The sequence below is a fragment of the Ovis aries genome, chromosome 24, assembly GCF_016772045.2.
Source record: "Ovis aries strain OAR_USU_Benz2616 breed Rambouillet chromosome 24, ARS-UI_Ramb_v3.0, whole genome shotgun sequence".
Lineage (NCBI taxonomy): Eukaryota > Metazoa > Chordata > Mammalia > Artiodactyla > Bovidae > Ovis > Ovis aries.
In genome coordinates, this window is record NC_056077.1 from 26,856,687 (window position 1) to 26,875,094 (window position 18,408).

Sequence of the window (18,408 nt, forward strand, 5' to 3'; positions counted from 1 at the left end):
CTGAGAGCAGAAACACGCGGCAGGGACGACGCTTTCCTCAACAGGCAGGTGGCCAAGAGCCTCTTACTTCGTGACCCCAAAGTGGCGACCAAAGGACACGTTGCGTGGCACCCGACTCAGCCACAGCCTAACCCAACGGCCCAAGGCTACTACGCATGCTCCGCACTCCAGACCACGCGAAGTCGGGGGCGGGGCCTTGACGCGCCTGCGCAGGTGCTCGCCCGGCTTCCGGGAGGTACCGGCGCGATGGGACAGAAGGCCAGTGTTGCCGAGTAGCGGCGGCGTAGGGGCGTGCGGGCCAGTGGCCCGGTCCGAGGGCTCAGGTCTCGGTCTCTGGAGCAGCCAGGGAGCGCGAAGAGAACCTAGGGTCGCTGCCCGCCGCCACCACCAGGCATGTCCGCCGAGGCCTCGGGCCCGGCAGGGGCCGAGGCGCCGTCCCTGGAGGTCGCTAAGCCCTCGGGTCTCGAGCCTGGCTCCGCCGCCTACGGTCTCAAGCCACTAACCACGAATAGCAAGTACGTGAAGCTGAACGTGGGCGGCTCGTTGCACTACACCACGCTGCGCACCCTCACCGGACAGGACACCAGGCTCAAGGCCATGTTCAGCGGCCGCGCGGAGGTGCTCACTGACGCCGGAGGTACGCGGGCTGCCCTTGCTTACTCTCCTGCATCCCTCCAGATCCCGCCTCCCTTTCCCCTAGTCTGTCGTCGCCCAGTCTTCTCATGCCCCTTTACTCCTACCGTCCAATTAGCTAGTTCTTACCTCCTCCGGCGCCCACATCCCATTTCATCTCCCCTTTCTCATTCATTATCTCCCTCCTCCCCCGGTCCTTACCCCCAGCAGTAGTAACCAACATTCATGGACCACCCGCCGTCCCCCGCCCTTCCAGCTACTCTGCCGGGCGCAGTGGTAAGTGATTAAACATGTCAGCTGAGAATGTTCATTACTGCGTCCCACCGACACTCCCACCCTTCACCCCTCAGCTCAAAAGACTTGGGAACCCGCCATGCTGGCAACAGCATCCTTCCAGGCAATTTTCATCAGTTTCTTCCACTTGCCGAGCCTTTTGTTCCGCTCTCTTCCTCAGCGCTGCCAACAACCATCCCGGAGTGTTAGAGGATTTTGTCTGTCTCTGTTCCTCTAACGCAGGTCCCTGTACACTCTAGGAATCTATCTATACAGACTGTAGAAGGAGGGGGCTGCTTTTGCTTTGCCAGGGACGCCAGAATGGAGAGTGGACAGTTCTCCTCACCAGGTGAACCTTACCCTCTGGAAGTGTTGCATTCAGCTCCGTCCCCCATATGCCCAAGTGGAACTTTAAAGTTTGATGGGGGGAGGGGGAGGTGATTCAGAAGGGGTTAAGAATTATGAAAGCCGGCAAATAAAAATTGGGGAGGTATCGCTCAGCCTTCATATGCCTGAAGGTGAATAATTTTTTTTTATTGAATAAGTATTTATAAAATGCCAGTTAGTGTTAGAAATAGTTTGGTAAACAAATCTGGTAAGATACATTTTCCAGAGTTTTGCTTTTTTTCTCTGTGTGTGGGGGGCGGGGCAGGTAGGGGGACAATAAACAAATGCAAAAAATGAGAGCAAAGCATGTGATTTCAGATAGTAATAAGTTCTATGAAATTTATGAAGTAGTGAACTGGTGGGTGCGGTAGACATTCTTAATAGGGTGGTCAGAGTTAGCACAAGAGGTTAGGAGTTTATTGATAAGGTTATCTGTAGGTACTTTCTCATGATGAAAACCTTCACAGTGTAGACCAGACTTGGGAGGGAATTAATTCTCTGTGGCTGGATGTGTTTTAAAAATAAATAAATAAAAGGCCCATGGGAGAACTCACTGGAGATGTTTTAAAGGGATTTTCTTGGATATGGCAGAGGCCTGAGACAGATTGGTATTCAGATTTGTGGCTTTGGAATCCTTTTTTCATAAATATAGTAGTTCTGTGGCCGTCAGCAAAGCCATCCTTTTCTCCTGCCTCTCCCCACCCCACCAGGTTGGGTGCTGATTGACCGGAGTGGCCGCCATTTTGGTACAATCCTCAACTACCTGCGGGACGGGTCTGTGCCACTGCCTGAGAGCACCAGAGAACTGGGGGAGCTGCTGGGCGAAGCCCGCTACTACCTGGTGCAGGGACTGATTGAGGACTGCCAGCTGGCACTGCAGGTGAGCATCCCTTCCCCACCTCCTGAGTTCCACCCTGATTCCCATGTCCCTGGGAGAGCTGCCCAAGCAGTTAGCTGTTAAGATATTAAAGAAAAACAAAAGGAAATATGGCGCAGTGACTGGAATGTTGCCTCTGGCCTGACTCTGACTGGCTGTAACCCCAGCAGTTTCGGGGGTCCTCTGCATTTCTGCTATCCCACCACCACCTCATGCCAAGACTGCTGCGTTGTTTGAATGACTTCTTTTCTCTGCATCTTGCTGTTTCTACCCAGCCAGTCGAACTGTTACACTGCCACCGCAATAATGATCCTTAAACACAATCCCAATTTATTCTCTCCTTTGCTCAGCAATCCCAAGTAATGCCCTTGTCTCACTAAGTTAAAAAAAAAAAAATTCTAAATCTAAATTGTAATATAATGACCTCCATGATCTGGTCCTAACCTGGGAGGCAGCATTCCATCACTTCCATGGCTTTAAGTAACTTTTTTTTCTAGCAATGAAATACTGTAGAAGCAGCCCCTCCTGATAAAACAGGGTTGGCAGTTCCAGAGCCCCATCTGCTGGGCTTCTCTTCTGGGGATCTCTTAGAATTCTGAGGAAAAGAGGTTGGAAAGGACAGCCAGGAGATATGGGTTAATGTCACCTCCCCTGCTGCTGACTGAGTGACCTTGAGTGAGTCAATTCCTACCTCTGGCATTCTGTTCTCATGTTCCAGAAGATAAGGAAATGAGAAAAATATGTGCGATGTAGTGAGTTTCACAGAACCTTTTATTCTGTTCTATTTTTACAGTGTTAAAAGTGTCCTTTCTTTTATGATATAATACTAGTAGCTTATAAGAGTTTCTTTTTTGATGCCCTTTATATATGAAAAAGTGGCAACTATGAACAACTTTTTGTTGTCTTGGGGAATACTTATTAGTCCTTGAAATCCAAAAATATAAAATTCCTTTGGGCAATAGCTGTGTTTGTTTTTCAAGTTTTTTGACTGCATCTCATAGAGAAAAATGCGTTTTTATATCTTTATATAACCAAGGGCCTCCCAGGTGGCTCAGCTGGTAAAGAATCCACCTGCAATGCAGGAGACCTGGGTTCAATCCCTGGGTTGGGAAGATCCCCTGGAGAAGGGAAAGGCTACCCACTCAAGCATTCTGGCCTGGAGAATCCCATGGACTATATAGTCCATGGGGTCGCAAAGAGTCGGACATGACTGAGTGACTTTCACTTACTTAAGTAACTGAAGTAAGAGTTCTATAAAATGATACTTTTAGTGAAATACACTCTGATATGTTTTCTTTCTTTCTAATGCTATTTGCGACCCATTAAATTTATTTCATGGCCATTATGGGTTGCCACTTGCAGTTGAAAAAACATTAAACTAGATGACTTTGGAAGTGCATTCCTGTTTGGTAGCTTTACATGTATCTAATGTTATCTCGTATATCCACCGTGGTTAGGGTCTGTTACCTCCTTGTACATTTGTTTGACAAAAGGAAACATGAGGGAACCTGGGGATATATCCAGGGTCAAAGAACTGTTTAAGCAACAGAGCTCCAAGTCAACCCCAGTTTATCTGACTCCCAAGTACAGTACTTTTTCTTCTGTGCTCCAGCTGCCTTCTTTCAAAGTTTTCTCAAGGCTGTTCCATCCCCAGCCCACTCAGCTAGAATATGTGTGTGTGTTTGGAGGTTTGGGGTTTTGTTTTTAAGATTCAGGTTCAGAGTATTGAGTTCATCATACTTCTCAGTGTGCACTTAAATATCTTTAGTCTCTGCAGATCTTTTCACTTTTCATTTTCCCTTCATTACCGATCCCCTGCCCACTTCCCTTGTCCTCATAAGTACCCCTCCAGTTCTAACGTTTCAATATGTTTGCTTGGATTATGTTTGTACCCTTGAAAACCTATAAAGTGTTGCTTTGTATACATAAGCATTTAAAATTTCCGTAAATGGCTTTGAGCTATGGATTGTGTGTTCTGTTTCTGAATTCAGCACTTTTTCCAAGTTCCGTTCATGCTGCTGTACATACATTTAGTTCTTTGCTTCTAACTGCTGCACAGGAATCTGATGTGCATTCGTAATATTTTGTTTATACATTCCTCTGAGGTTGGAGACCTCGATTGCCTCCTGCTTCCTGCCCCCACAGACGATGCCACAATGAGCATCTTTGTACCTGTGCCCTCGTGGGTCCCGGACCAATGTTTCGCATGATTATAGCTGGGATTGGAATTGCTGGGCCACAGGACACATACAGATGAATTTCAGCAAGTACTCTCCCGAATGGCTGTAGCACATTATATTGTTGATGAGCAGTGCATAAGGAATCCCATTTCTGCATATCTTCAACAGCTCATGGCATCACCCAGCATTCTAATTTTGTCCATCTGATTGGTATAGAGTGATCTAATTTTAATATGCATGCTTCTGATTACTAAGTAGATTAAGCATCTTTTCATATATTCACACTAGCGTTTTTGGTTTCCCCTTCTGTGAGTTGCCAAGTCTTATTCTTTACCAAATTTTCTATTGAATTTCCTTTTTCTTGTTGCTTTGCTGGAGATTCTTACATAGTTTAGTTCCTAGAGAGAATTAAGCCCTATTATTCTAGGGCATATACTTTACATAATAAATTAACTTCTCCTGTGCATATAGAATGGTACTGTTTATCTGACATTTTCAGAAGAGTTGAGAAAATAGTTACTCAGATTATTTGCTGGGTTTTGATATTCAGTAAGGAACCCCAGTTGAGAAAGTCTGTTTCAGGTAATAATTTCTAGTCAGTTTTCTATGTTGCCAGTCATTTCACTTAGAATGTCATCTATCTGTGATGTCTGTTGTCGAACAGAAATTGTTGATTTTTAAAAAAATTATACATAACCATTTATTATTTTTAATGCATATATAAGTATTGTAGAAATTTAGAAAACACAGATAAAAAAAAATAAAAGCACCAAATACTCTTCCAGGTCTTTTCCTGTGTGAGTGTGTTTGTCAAAATATGATTATGGTGTATGTACTGCTTTGTAATCTGCTTTTTTTGTTCAGTAATAATTGCTATCTTTCCATGTCAGTGAAATTTTATCTAACATCAAGGGCATGTACAAATTTCTCCATTTGTTCCAGAAATGTCTGTCATAGCTGGTTCACATCTAAACCAATCCAGTCTAGATCCCTGCATTACATCTGGTTATTATGTTATTTTTCCAACCCAAAGCAGTTCTTTTCTCATAATACTGACCACCAGTTGTCCTGCACAATGACCTACTTTCCAGATTTGCCTGATTTGGTTTGTTAACCCTCATCCTATCTTGAGTTTCTCTAAACTAGATGGTAGATTGAAAGGCTTGATATGAAAAATTTTGATTAGAAAACATTTTAAGTAATGTTGTATATTTCATACTGTGTTATATAAAGACGTATAGTATTGTTAGTATGACCCATCATTACTGATGCTCGGAATTGGCCACTAGATTCAGGTGGTGATGGTTTGATCCTTCATTGTAGTTCCATTCCTTTGTTGCCAACTAGAAAGTAATGCAGGTACTTTATGAATGGCAGTTATCTATCAACCACACAATTGTTAATTCTCACCAGAATCAATCATTTCATTAGTGTTGTAGAATAATTATAATTCATTCAACATTACATGGGATTATTTATAAAATGCTTTTCATTGTCAACTGGAGAGACTCTTGAGTTTAATATATTCAAATTCCTCTTTTTTTTCCCCCCCACAAGATCCTTGTAGGATCTTAAGTTTATTCTGTATTTTTTATTAGCTTTGTAGTTTTATCTTTTGTATATGGAATTCACTGTAGTAATGTGAATTATGAAGGGATTTAACTCTTTTGTCCTCCGTGGACCAGACAGTGCCATCTACTACACAGTCTGTGGTAGCCAGTGTCCGAGAGAGCCACCAGCAATTTTTTTTGCCTATTGGTTTTATTCAGGTTCTTGTTCAGTCCCTTCCCACACTGGATAGGGCTGACCTGTGTAACCAGTTGGAGATTGCAGAGGTGATAGTGTGTGACTTCTAAAGCTAGGTCATAAAAGACATATCAGCTTCTGCCTCTCTCAGATCACTCACTGTGGGGAAGCCAGATGCCTTGTGAGCATATTCAAGCAGCCCTAGGCAGACATCCACTTGGTGAGGAATTGAAGCCTCCTGCTCATGGCCAGCACGAACTCTCAGCCAAATGGGTGAACTATCCCAGAATTGGATCCTCTGAGCCCATTCAAGTTTTTAGATAACTACAACCCTGGTCAACAGTGGACTCAAACTTTACGAGAGACCCTGGGCCAGGACCACCTAACTAAGCTGAGCTCAAGTTCCCAACCCACAGAAACTGTGAGATAATAAATGTTTATTGTTTTAAGCTGCTAAGTTTGTACTAATTTATTACCTAGTAACAGATAGCAGATTGTGGTATCTGGAATGTAATTCTGCCAAAACAAAATGTGGGAGTGGCTTTAGAACTGCAGAGTGGGCAGAAATTGGAAGGACTTTGAGAAAACTATTAAGAAAAGCCTAAAAAGCTTTAGAGTATTCATAAAAGTCATGACCTTTGAGGAGGCTGCAGTGTGGAATGTGTTTCCTGGAAAGTGGTGGAAAGGGGATCCTTGTTATGTAGTGGCAGAAGTAGCAACACTGTCTCTGATGGTAATGTATTAATAGAAAGTAGAAAACATACCTAATGAACTGGGTGCTCTAGCAAAGAAATTTCCAGACAGAATGTTAGGTGCCACAGGTTTCTTATTGCTTATACTAAAACAAAAGAAGAGAGGGTAAGCAGAAGGAAATTGAACACAAAGGAGCCAGTAATTTGGCATGGGGGGTGGGGAGTAGTGCTTGAACATTCCCAGCCTTTCAAATAACAACTGATGTTAAAATTAACAAATGGCTTCCTGGCAAAGAAAAAGTACAGGGCATTCTCAATATGATATGGTCTAAAGATGAAGCCATCACTTCATGGGAAATAGATGGGGAAACAGTGTCAGACTTTATTTTTTGGGGCTCCAAAATCATGCAGATGGTGATTGCAGCCATGAAATTAAAAGACACTTTCTCCTTGGAAGAAAAATTATGACCAACCTAGATAGCATATTCAAAAGCAGAGACATTACTTTGCCAACAAATGTCCGTCTAGTCAAGGCTATGGTTTTTCCAGTAGTCATGTATGGATGTGAGAGTTGGACTGTGAAGAAAGCTGAGCGCCGAAGAATTGATGCTTTTGAACTGTGGTGTTGGAAAAGACTCTTGAGAGTCCCTTGGACTGCAAGGAGATCCAACCAGTCCATTCTGAAGGAGATCAACCCTGGGATTTCTTTGGAAGGAATGATGCTAAAGCTGAAACTCCAGTACTTTGGCCACCTCATGCGAAGAGTTGACTCATTGGAAAAGACTCTGATGCTGGGAGGGATTGGGGGCAGGAGGAGAAGGGGACGACAGAGGATGAGATGGCTGGATGGCATCACCAACTTGATGAATTTAAGTTTGAGCGAACTCTGGGAGTTGGTGATGGACAGGGAGGCCTGGTGTGCTGCGATTCATGGGGTTGCAAAGAGTCGGACATGACTGAGCGACTGAACTGAACTGAACTGAACTGAAAGATGAAGCTGAGGATGCGATTGTAAAATTCTTTGTTGAAAGACCTCAGAATATCCAAGAAGATGCCTCAGAATCATTCATTCAAATGATAGCTCTTCTAAGAAGCTTAAAGCTATTGTCAGGCAGCAGTCTCAGCATAAGCTCAAAGTAGAGAAGAGCTCATCTCACAAAGTTGTGTGGGTGTGGTTTTTGTCTAATGAACTGAACCCTGGACTCACAGTTCAGTTCAGTCACTCAGTCGTGTCCGACTCTTTGTGACCCCATGGACTGCAGCACATCAGGCTGCCCTGTCCATCACCAGCTCCAGGAGCTTGCTCAAACTCATGTCCATCGAGTTGGTGATGCCATCTGGTTATCTCATCTTCTGTTGTCCCCTTCTCCTCCTGCCTTCAGTCTTTCCCAGCATCAGGGTCTTTTCCAATGAGTCATAAGACATCCATTAAGTTTTTAAGGGAATTATATTGGCAGAAACACTGCCAGCTTAGACTTAAAGGGACAGAGATAATACAAGAGGAAAAGAAACCTTTGGACTTCCAAAAGTTGTATGGGCAAAAAGCAGGCTAAAGAAACTATAGAGCTGCACTGAAATGATCACAACATTATTAATTGCCTATACTCCAATATACAAGAAAAAGTTAAAAAAAATTAACTATGGAGCTGCAAGCATGGACTATCTTTCATGGAAAAGGAAGGATGATTCAGGTCAGAGCCAAGAGCCGTAAAGAAGAATCACCGACTTCTGCGCATCAGCACTGTAATGGAATGGGACTTTGGGGCAATCTTAGGAAGAGGTGGTGAGTATGTTTTGCATATGGGAGGGATTTGAATCTATAGGGGCCAAAAGATGGATTGTGGAGTCATCCTCCAAGGCAATCCTCAGTGATTCTTATTCCCTAGCATTCATTCCCGTGTGTTGTTCCCTTCCACGTTGAATAGAGCTAACAAAACTATATCATAAAAGACTGTGAGGGGACTTCTCTGGTGACCCAGTGGTTAAGAATCTGCCTTGGATTGCAGGGAACACAGTTTCAATCCCTGGTCAGGGAACTAAAATCCCACATGCTGCAGGGCAGCTACTGAACCTGAGTGTCACAGCTCCTGAGCCTGTGTGCCAGAATGAAAGATCCCACGTGCTGCAACTAAGACCAATGCAGCCAGATAAATAAATATTTAAAAAAAAAAAAGCCTCTACTTTGCTCTCTTTTGGATTATTTGCTCTGGAGAAGCCAGCAGCCATATTGTGAGGACACTCAAGTAACCCATCACAGAGGTTCAAATGACAGGGATCAAATAGTTCCTGCCAGTAGCCAGCAGGAACTTGCCAGCCATATGAATAAGCTTTGTGAAAAACAAATCCTCCAGATGAAGACAGCCTCAGATTACTGCAACCCCAGCTGACTTGACTGTAACCTCATGAGAGACCCCATGCCAAAAGCATTCAGCTAAGCCATTCCTGAATTCCTGACCCACAGAAATGGATAATAAGTATTTGTTGTTGTTTTAAGCTGTTTGGTTTTGGAGCAATGTTACACAGCAATAACTAATACACACTTGCCCTCACTGATTTGTGATGTTCTCTCTGTAAATGTCAGTTTTCATTTTTTATATATATATAGATATATCAGTCTGTTTCCAAGTTCTCTATTGTATTTCATTGTTTTTGTTTGTTTCCACACAAGACCTACACTGTTTTCATTATTGTGGCTTTGTAAGATATTTTAATATCTGGGAGGGTCAATCTCCTCTTTCTTGACTCTTTTTAAAAATTCACCTAAGTAATAGTAGAATTGTTCTTCCATGTTAATTTTAGTAGAAGTCTTAGGTGTTTCTAAAAAAAAAAAATTCTGGAATTTGTATTAGAATCACACACCTAGTTTTTAGGTTGGGGGAGGTGAGAAGGGTTTTGGCATGAAGATTCTCAAAGGCAGAGAAGAGAAAAGAAACCTCTGTGTCTGGCTCTAATTCTCCCTCCAACCTCCCACCCAGCCCAGTTCATTCATGCAACAGATATTTATTGACCATATACTGTGTACTAGGTATTTATTCTCTAGACAGAGACTATGAGCAAATATACCAAAAAATGAGAAAATGTGAGGACCTGAGTGCCATGAAGAAAGTGAATGGAGAGTGTGAAAAGGAAGAAGTAGAAGGGGCTAATTAGCCAGGGAGCCCAGGGAGGAGGACTGGTACCCTCCTAGGGGCACTAGTCGCGTTGATACCTGAATGGCATGAAGGGGCCAGCCATGCAGACAACTGCGTGCTGGCCGTTGCTGGAAGTGGCAGCAGCAAAGGGGGCACAAGCTGGATGCAGAAAGGAGCAAGCGGGGCTCAGCCCGGCAGGCAGGGGAGAGTGGCAGAGCCGAGGTCAGAGGGCTCACACGTGGACCCTGAGGAGTCTGGATTTTTTCCCCAGAAGCAACAAGCAGTGTTGGAAGGCTCTTAGGGGAGCGAGTGGCCTTTGGTTGTGCTGTTAATCACCTTCCGCTTCTTCTCCAGCAAAAAAGGGAGAACGTGTCCCCGCTGTGCCTCATCCCCACGGTGACATCTCCCCGGGAGGAGCAGCAGCTCCTGGCCAGCACCTCCAAGGTGAGGCCCCTGAGCCCTGTAGGGTGGAGGCTGGGCGCCTGTCCCGGCAGCCTGACCCCCACCCTTCTCCACCCTCTTTTCCCCAACAGCCCGTGGTGAAGCTCCTGCACAACCGCAGTAACAACAAGTACTCCTACACCAGGTGACCCCCTCGGAGGTGGGGAAGTGCAGTGGGTGGAACCCTGGGCTCCAGCATAACCCACGGGGAGGGTTATGGCCACACAGAGGGTATGGAAAGAATCCTGCCTGGATGCAAATTCCAGCTTTGCCACTTATCCCCTGGGGACTTTGGAGAGGTCATTTTCACTTGTGAGCTTCAGGTTTTGGGTTGGTTGTGGGGTTTTTTTGAGCTTCAGTTTTATCAGTGAACTAGGGTCCCAGTGAGGATTAGATGATAATGAGTAGCATTTCCTAAGTGCTTGCTTTGTAAGAGGCATGGCTGTAAGCGCTTTACATACATTTACTCACAGGAACCTCACAGTCGTTGGAAGTAGTTATTGTTGTGATCTCCATTTTACAGATGAGGCCTTTGAGGGAGCAAGAGGTGAAGTAATTTGCTCAGTGTCACTCAGTTAAAAGGGGGTGGAGCGAGAATGTCTGGTGAGGCCGCTTGCCTCCGGAACCTGCACGGGCAGATCCCTCTGCTGTGCTGGAACTTGCTGAACAAATGCTGCTTCCTTTCCAAGGCCTGCTGGGCACCAGCCTCCTAGGCAGGACCAGAGTGCTGGGTCTCAGGGCCCCTAAAGCTGAGGTAAGGGGGGTGGGTTGCAGAACAGAGGGAAGGAAGCCCGTCGTGCTGAGGCCTCCTGGCCCCCCTGGTCCTCAGCACTTCAGATGACAACCTACTTAAGAACATCGAGCTGTTTGACAAACTGGCCCTGCGCTTCCACGGGCGGCTGCTTTTCCTCAAGGATGTTCTGGGAGACGAGATCTGCTGCTGGTCTTTCTACGGGCAGGGCCGCAAAATCGCCGAGGTGTGCTGCACCTCCATTGTCTATGCCACGGAGAAGAAGCAGACCAAGGTCAGGTGGGATTCGGGGCCTGGTCAGGGAGGGCTGTGGCGGTGGGCAGGATCAGCACCCCGGACAGAGGCAACCCATCCAGTCAGGCCTGGGAATTCCAACAGTAGGAGTCAGGAGCTGGAGTTTCAAGTTTTGGGGGTCATATTTCTGTAACCTTGGGTTAGTCATCTTAACTTTCTGTGGGTCTTTGCTTTTCTATCTGTGAAAGGAGGGTGTTGGATTAAAATGGGATTCTTAATGTAGGCCAGTTGAGTTTCAAGGCTATCTTGAAAGAATATGTGGTTTGGGGTTTTGTGTGTGCATTTTTCTGTATAGAAGGACCATACCTGTCATCAGACTTTCAGAAGAATCTAATGACCCAGAGTAGGTTCTTAAAACTTCAAGTATTTGGAACACACTGAGATTGTAGGCCTTGAGTTATTTCCATGGCAACCATCATCAGAGACTTTCTAAACATTGCAAGAGGCTTGAAACCAAGGTAAATGAGATGCTGAGTGAAAAACAAGCCCTCTGTGATGACATCTGTCCCTGAAGATCTTATCACCCTGGTCCCTCTGACCTTGACAAGATCTTGGAAGTCTCTAAGCACCCAGTGCTATTTCACACCTCACGGCCTTTGCACACACCATTCCCTCTTAGGATTATATTTCCTCATTCCTGTCTGCTTGTGAACTTGTGCTTAATCTTTAAGATCTAAGCCAAGCATCACTTTCTTTGGGACAACTTAGCCCAAGAATTTTCAAGACAACCACCCCAGAAAAGTTGGTCCTACCCACCTCGCAGCTAAAGACAGTGTTTATTGTAGTCTGCTGGGGATGGGACTGTGGAGGGTGTTTACTTCAACAGCAAGGGGTTAGCTTCTTGAGAACAGAGCTATATCTTTTTTTCCCCTCTCTCTCTAGCACTAGCCAGGCTTTTATCACACTACAGAAGCTAGGAAACATTTATTGAATGCATGAATGAATGAATAACCCAGTTTCCAAGTAGCTTCCTCTGTAGTTGGGAAGACAGGAAGATAAACCAGTAATGAGAATGCAGCTCGTTAAAGTTTTGTTGTTTATATATCTCCAAGTCACACAAAGGGAACCCTTAACTACCTCTTCATCCCTTTCTACTCTTCTTCACTCTGCCTCATTGCTTGGCCTTGCTGCTGATCTAAAGATACACTAAGCACACTCCTGCCCCAGAATTCTTACACTTGCTGTTCTCTTCTCAGACTGATCGCTAGTTCTCTGTCTGGTTCCTTCCCTCCCTTCCTTTGGCTGTTGGTCAAATGTCACCTCAGTGAGGCCTTCTCTGAGCTCTGTCTTTAAAGTGGTAACATTCCTCCCCTTTTCCTGCTATAACTTTTCCAAAGCATTTATCATCATCTGACATTTTATATCTTATTACATGTATGTCTGGGTCCTCATCCTGGAATGTAAACTTCCTGCGGACAGGAAGTTTGCCTGTTTTATTCACAGCTATATTCCCCAGTGCCTCGAATAATGCCTGGTACTGTGCAGTCACTCAGTAAATATTTGTCAAATGAAAAAAAAAAAACAAAACAAGAGACCTAGCAACAAAGGACAAAGCAGATAACTCTGCCTGACTTCAGAGCTGGACTTCACAGCATAAGCATGACTTTGCTGAGTAAAGACATTGCAAAGAGGACAGTCCAGGCTCGAGGAACCTGTGACTGTGGAGGCTAGGCGACTGCACAGGCTAGGAGGCCTGCCAATGCAAGAGCAGCCTGGGGGAGGGGATGGCTGTATAGTCGGGCCAGAAGGAGGGAGCTGGGGGTTGCTGGCCTTTGCAGGTGGAATTCCCAGAAGCCCGGATCTTTGAGGAGACCCTGAACATCCTGATCTACGAGACTCCCCGAGGCCCAGACCCAGCCCTCCTGGAGGCCACAGGGGGTGCAGCTGGAGGTGGTGGGGCCAGCCGAGGGGAGGAGGAGGAGAACCGAGAGCACCGTGTCCGCAGGATCCACGTCCGGCGCCACATCACCCACGATGAGCGTCCTCACGGCCAACAGATTGTCTTCAAGGACTGAATTTTGCCCTGAATTTTCCTCTAGCCACTGGGACCCAAGTCCCTCTCTCTTTTCCTCCTCCCCTTCCCAGATCTTTGCCCCGGCTTTGCTGGCCAAGTCGTGGGTCTCCCTTCCGTCCCTTCATCACATGGTACAGTTCACTTTGGCCCTTTTCCATCTATTCCCACCTCATTGCTAACCACACGGTACATTCCAGCCCCTCCCCTCAGAGGCCTTCAGAAGGCCTACGTTCCATCCTTCATCCCCATCCTTGTCCTGCCCTCTCCCCTCACCAGCCGGTTTAGAAGGATTTAGAATTCCCTTTCTCTTTTTTTAGTACATCTTAACACGCCAAAGTGTCAAGCCAGCCCGTAATAACACCCACCGCGTTCTGAGCCACCTCCTCACCATTGCGCAGGCTTGTTTGCTCCCTCCTCCTCCCCACCACTCTCCCTACTTCCTTAATACTAGGCTGACCTGGGCCTGCACCAGCTCAGCATCTTCCCAATTTGTTTCATATTATTTATTATTTTAATTTTCTATTAAATTATTGGAATAAAGTCGAGTTGAGGGTCTGGTGCTGGCTCCCGGGGAAATGGCTTGTTTAGGGAGAGACCTGGATAACAGACCTTTGCCCCCAGCCTTTCCCTGGGCTGGCAGCTGGGAAGAAAGTAGTCAGGAGAGGATTTAAAATCTATATTTCAGCCAGTTCCCACCCTCAGCCCCACCCCACCCCCTGCAGTGGAGAGGCGGTCTTGGCTACCACTCAAGCCATCCCTGAGTGCAGCCTCTCTCCAGCCCGGATGTCTGAAAGGAGCATCTTCCTTCAAGGGTCTGGTGCGAAGACGAAGTCGAGAGCCTGGCGTTCGGCCCCAGCCACATTGGGATGCCAGAGGTCCACGATGAAGACCACTCGAGGCCCATCTTCGGGAGAGCCTAGGGCACGTGGGGTGGAGACAGCAGAGCAGCTGACATTAAGTACTTACAGGCCAGAGCACTTACCAAATACTCAGAAAGGCAGACACTATGCAAATAAGTGCCAGTCACTGTTCTAATCCCTTATGTGTATTAGCTCTTAATCATCAAAACTAGGAGATAGTACCATAAGCATTCCCGTTTTATGCAAAGTAACTGAGGCAGAAAGAGGTTAAGTAACTTGACTCAGGTCATACTTCTCATAAGTGCCAGAGGGAGGACAGGAAACCAGGTGGTCAGGTCGAGGGTCTGGTGCCACGAACCACTTGGCTGTGCACCTACATTAGCTTATTTAATCCTTACAGTCACTTGACAAAGAAGGGGGTTGCCCTGTTTTCCAGGTGATTGGAGAAATCATGTGACTTGTTCAAGGTCATGCAACTGGGAAATAGTGGTGTAGGACAGGAAGCCAGCTGGGTCCAATTCTGTAGCCTCTATAGTCTAATCCCCTTCACTCCAGTCCCTCATCCCTCCTGGCAGAATGGGAGCCCCATTACCATTATGAGCCACTGTGTATAGGAAGGAGTCATCCACCAGAAGACAGTGTCCCTCAGCCCAGCACTGGGGCTCGCCCCCGACCACCAGCTCACAACCAGGGGGAATCTTCAGGCCTGTAGAAAGAGATGCAGACCTCCAAATTCCTGCCTCCATTGAAGAGGCCCACCCCCTTGAGTCAAAAAACAGAATCTGAGAATTTTACATGCCAGGTTCTATGGTTTTATGACCACCTGATGAAAAGAGCTGACTCACTGGAAAAGACCCTGATGCTGGGAAAGACTAAAGGCAAAAGGAGAAGGGAGTAGCAGAGGACGAGATGGTTAAATAGCATCACTGGCTCAATGGACATGAATCTGAGCAAACTCTGGGAGATAGTGAGAGACGGGGGAGCGTGGCAGGCTGTAGTCTGTGGGGTCGCAGGGTTGGACATGATTTAGCACCTGGACAACACAACAACAAATGGTGTTCCCTAGTTCTCTAGAAAGTGACCCATGTAAAATTACAATACAGTAGTGGATGAGAGGAAATGCTAGGAGATGGGAAACACGGTGCAAAGCGCAATCTGTTGTATCAGAGAAAAGGGAAGGGTTTCTAAAGGAACCAGCCTCCCTTCTTTAGCTTCTGTCAGTTTAACTCAAGAACCCTCTCTTGTGTTAGGTCCTCTCTCCCCAAAAAGTATAAAGCAAAGGGCTCCATCCTGCCGAAGACCACACAGTGGGGTGCAGAAAACTGAGGAGCCAACTCAAGTAATGGGGAATAGGAGGACATCCCAGAGGAGGTGTGACATTTGAAAGTGTGAATTGTGAAGGCTAATTAGGAGTTTTCCAGGAGGTGGTAAAGGGGGAAAGACATCCTAGGTTAAGAGCATGCGTGTGGCATCTGCCAGGACCAGCCAGAAGGCCTTCATAATTTAGGGCATGGTGGAAAGGAAGGGAAAGAAGGGAACAGGTGGGAGAAGAGAGAAAAGAGCTGAACTTGATCCAGGCTCTTCAAAGCCAGTGTGCTTTAAAGTATAGAACACATTCAACTGGTAGCACAGGAGTAGGCAAAACGAGGTCATAGCATTAAATAACTTATCAATCAGAAAATGAGGGATTGCTTTTTTTCTCCTCATTTTCTTTCAACCTTTAAAACACTGAAAAGAAAATCTCAGTTTGATGCTACCATAACTTTAACACCCCTACTAACATTGCTGCTTTTAATTTTTTTTATTTTGGACTGCACCATGTGGCTTGTAGAATCTTAGTTCCTTGACCAGGGATCAAAACCAGGCCCTCAGCAATGAAAATACAAACTCCCTGGTGGCTCAGTGGTAAAGATTCTGCCTACCAATGCAGGAGACGTGAGTTTTACCCCTGGGTCAGACGTGGGTTTTACCCCTGGGTTTTATTCCCTGGAGAAGGAAACGGCAACCCACTCCAGTATTCTTGCCTGGGAAACCCCATTGACAGAAGAACCTGGCAGGCTACAGTCCACGAGGTCGCAAAAGAGTCGGACACAACTTAGCAACATTTACAACCACTAGACTGCTGAGGAATTCCCAACATTGCTCCTTTTTAAAGGAGGAGAATGTAGGCTTCAGTCTCAGACTAGAAGATTTTGCTAGAAGTTTTCAAGCTTTTTTTTTTTAAGTTTAAACTTGTCTTATGAATAACTTCTATTTAGGGCAAGTAATACTGATCATCATTGTTCTATACAGATGCCTTCTAATAAGTAAAACATGAGGGGGAGTCAATATGAAGAAACAGGACAGGTGGTAAATGACTGTGGGAACCTTGTGAAGATGGCTTTCTGATCATTGAAACTCAAGAAATGCTGCTGTAGGCAATAGGGAGTCATGGAAGATTTCTGAGAAGAAAGGCATGATCAGAATCACAGTGTAGAAAGCTATGATGGCAAAGGAGAGAGTCTGGAGGGGAAATCGTGGAGGCAAGGAGGTGGTCTGTAAGCAGCATCCACTTACCCAGATGACATCTGACGCGGGCATTAGTGGGCCCACAGCGGCCATCAAGCCGGGCGCCAGGCAGGAGGACGGAGAAGCCAGCATTGCCGAAGGTGTTGGCACTCATAAAGCTTCGCAGCCCCCTCAGTGCCCGATAGGCCCCTGGGCACCGGCGGCAGTTGCTGGGTTGGCAGCGGCCTGCTTGGTATAGCAGGAGCTGGTAGCACCCAGGGGCCAGGGGTGGGGACCAGCCCCGAGGCGGAGGAGTCGTCCCTGAGAAGTCCCAGCTCACAGCCCCAAAGTCCCGCAGGATAGCTGGGAAGCTGCTCTCCAGGAGCTCCACATCGTGCCTCTGGGCCTCCCGGGGCACGAAGGGGGAAGAGGGCAAGTCTGGCAGGAAAAGCAGGCCTGGGCGCTGGATGCCCAGGACCCCTGGCCCTCCCCCCGAGCTGGGGGCACCCTGAGCTGCCCGCCTCACCCTACCCATCCCTGCCCAAGAGTAGCGCCTGGCATAGGCCCGAAGGCGACGGCTCATTAGGCCTTCCGTCCTGGGTCCTTCTCCGGATTCTCCAGAGCGGCCTGGACTTGGCCTGCCCGCTTCAGAGCACCCTCCAGGCCTACCACCAACAGCCCCAGCCCGACTTCCAGCCCCCAGGGCCTGCATGTCTTGGGAGCCCAGGCGGTAGCAATACCAGAGGAAAAGGGAAGTGAGGGCTCCAAGGAGCAGGGTAAGGGCAGAAGAGGCCAGAGGCAATGGCCATGCAGGCATGATGGGCAGGGAGGCCCTGGCCAAGAGGCCTGGGCCATCCTCCAGACCCCAGTTCCCCTGTCCCCCCAGTTCTCCACTGGTTCCCTCCATGGCTGCTCCCTGGCTACCCCCTGTGCTGCTTCCTCGCCACATTCCTACTCTTGATTCTCTGTCCTTCTGAGGTCCTGTTGCCACCGTGTACCTTCTCCTTTCTCCCTCCCTTCCTGTACCTCTAACCCTTCTTTTCAACTCTCTTCTTTCTATTTTGCCTCTCTCCTCCTCTTCTTTCTCCTTCCGGCAGTTTCCTCTCTCCCGTCAGTCTCTCCTGTCTCCCCTTCTCCTTTCCTCTCTCCTCCTCCACCACCGCCCCCACCCCACCTCTTTTCGCTCTCTCTTTTCCTCCCCCTGCCCTCTGCCCTTCCAGCTTCCCCAGACAGCACTTCCTACCCCACTTGGACCCGCAGCCCCGGGAAGGGAACGCAGTCAGCCGTCCTCTGCAGCGACTTCTCTCTCCTTCCTTCCCCTTGTCTCCTGCCTGCCCTCGCTTCTCATTCGACCCGACCCACGGCTTCTCTCTCTCTCTCCCGCTACCCCCTCCCCACCTCTCTCCTACTCGCTCCTTTCTTGGCTCCCACTCACCCTGACGTCACCCCTCCCCACAGTCCTCTCAGCTTGGCGACCCCCGCCCTCGCCCAGTGGCAACCGCAACTCAGCCGGGTTGGGGTCGAAGGGCTGGGGGGGGTCCGTCTCCAGATTTGCCTCCCCCGGCCCCTACGGGCCGCCACGTGCGGCGCCGGGGGCACAGCGCCAACCTCCAGCGCCCCGCAATGCGAAAAGAAAGGGCGG

The 18,408-nt window shown here is 47.3% G+C and overlaps 2 protein-coding genes across 2 annotated transcripts; one reads left to right on the plus strand and one right to left on the minus strand.

Moving 5' to 3' along the window:
* The first annotated feature begins 207 nt into the window (after window positions 1-207).
* Window positions 208-13,964, plus strand: KCTD13 (potassium channel tetramerization domain containing 13). Its single transcript, XM_004020890.4, has 6 exons — window positions 208-637; window positions 2,004-2,173; window positions 10,274-10,363; window positions 10,453-10,505; window positions 11,190-11,385; window positions 13,184-13,964. Exons 1-6 carry the CDS (start codon window positions 394-396, stop codon window positions 13,418-13,420), a joined length of 990 nt encoding a protein of 329 aa, XP_004020939.1. The 5' UTR covers window positions 208-393; the 3' UTR covers window positions 13,421-13,964.
* Window positions 12,762-18,399, minus strand: ASPHD1 (aspartate beta-hydroxylase domain containing 1). The gene is made up of 3 exons (XM_004020891.6): window positions 16,836-18,399; window positions 14,872-14,985; window positions 12,762-14,335 (listed from the first exon to the last, which is right to left on the minus strand). Exons 1-3 carry the CDS (start codon window positions 17,713-17,715, stop codon window positions 14,226-14,228), a joined length of 1,104 nt encoding a protein of 367 aa, XP_004020940.1. The 5' UTR covers window positions 17,716-18,399; the 3' UTR covers window positions 12,762-14,225.
* Window positions 18,400-18,408: the final 9 nt, after the last annotated feature.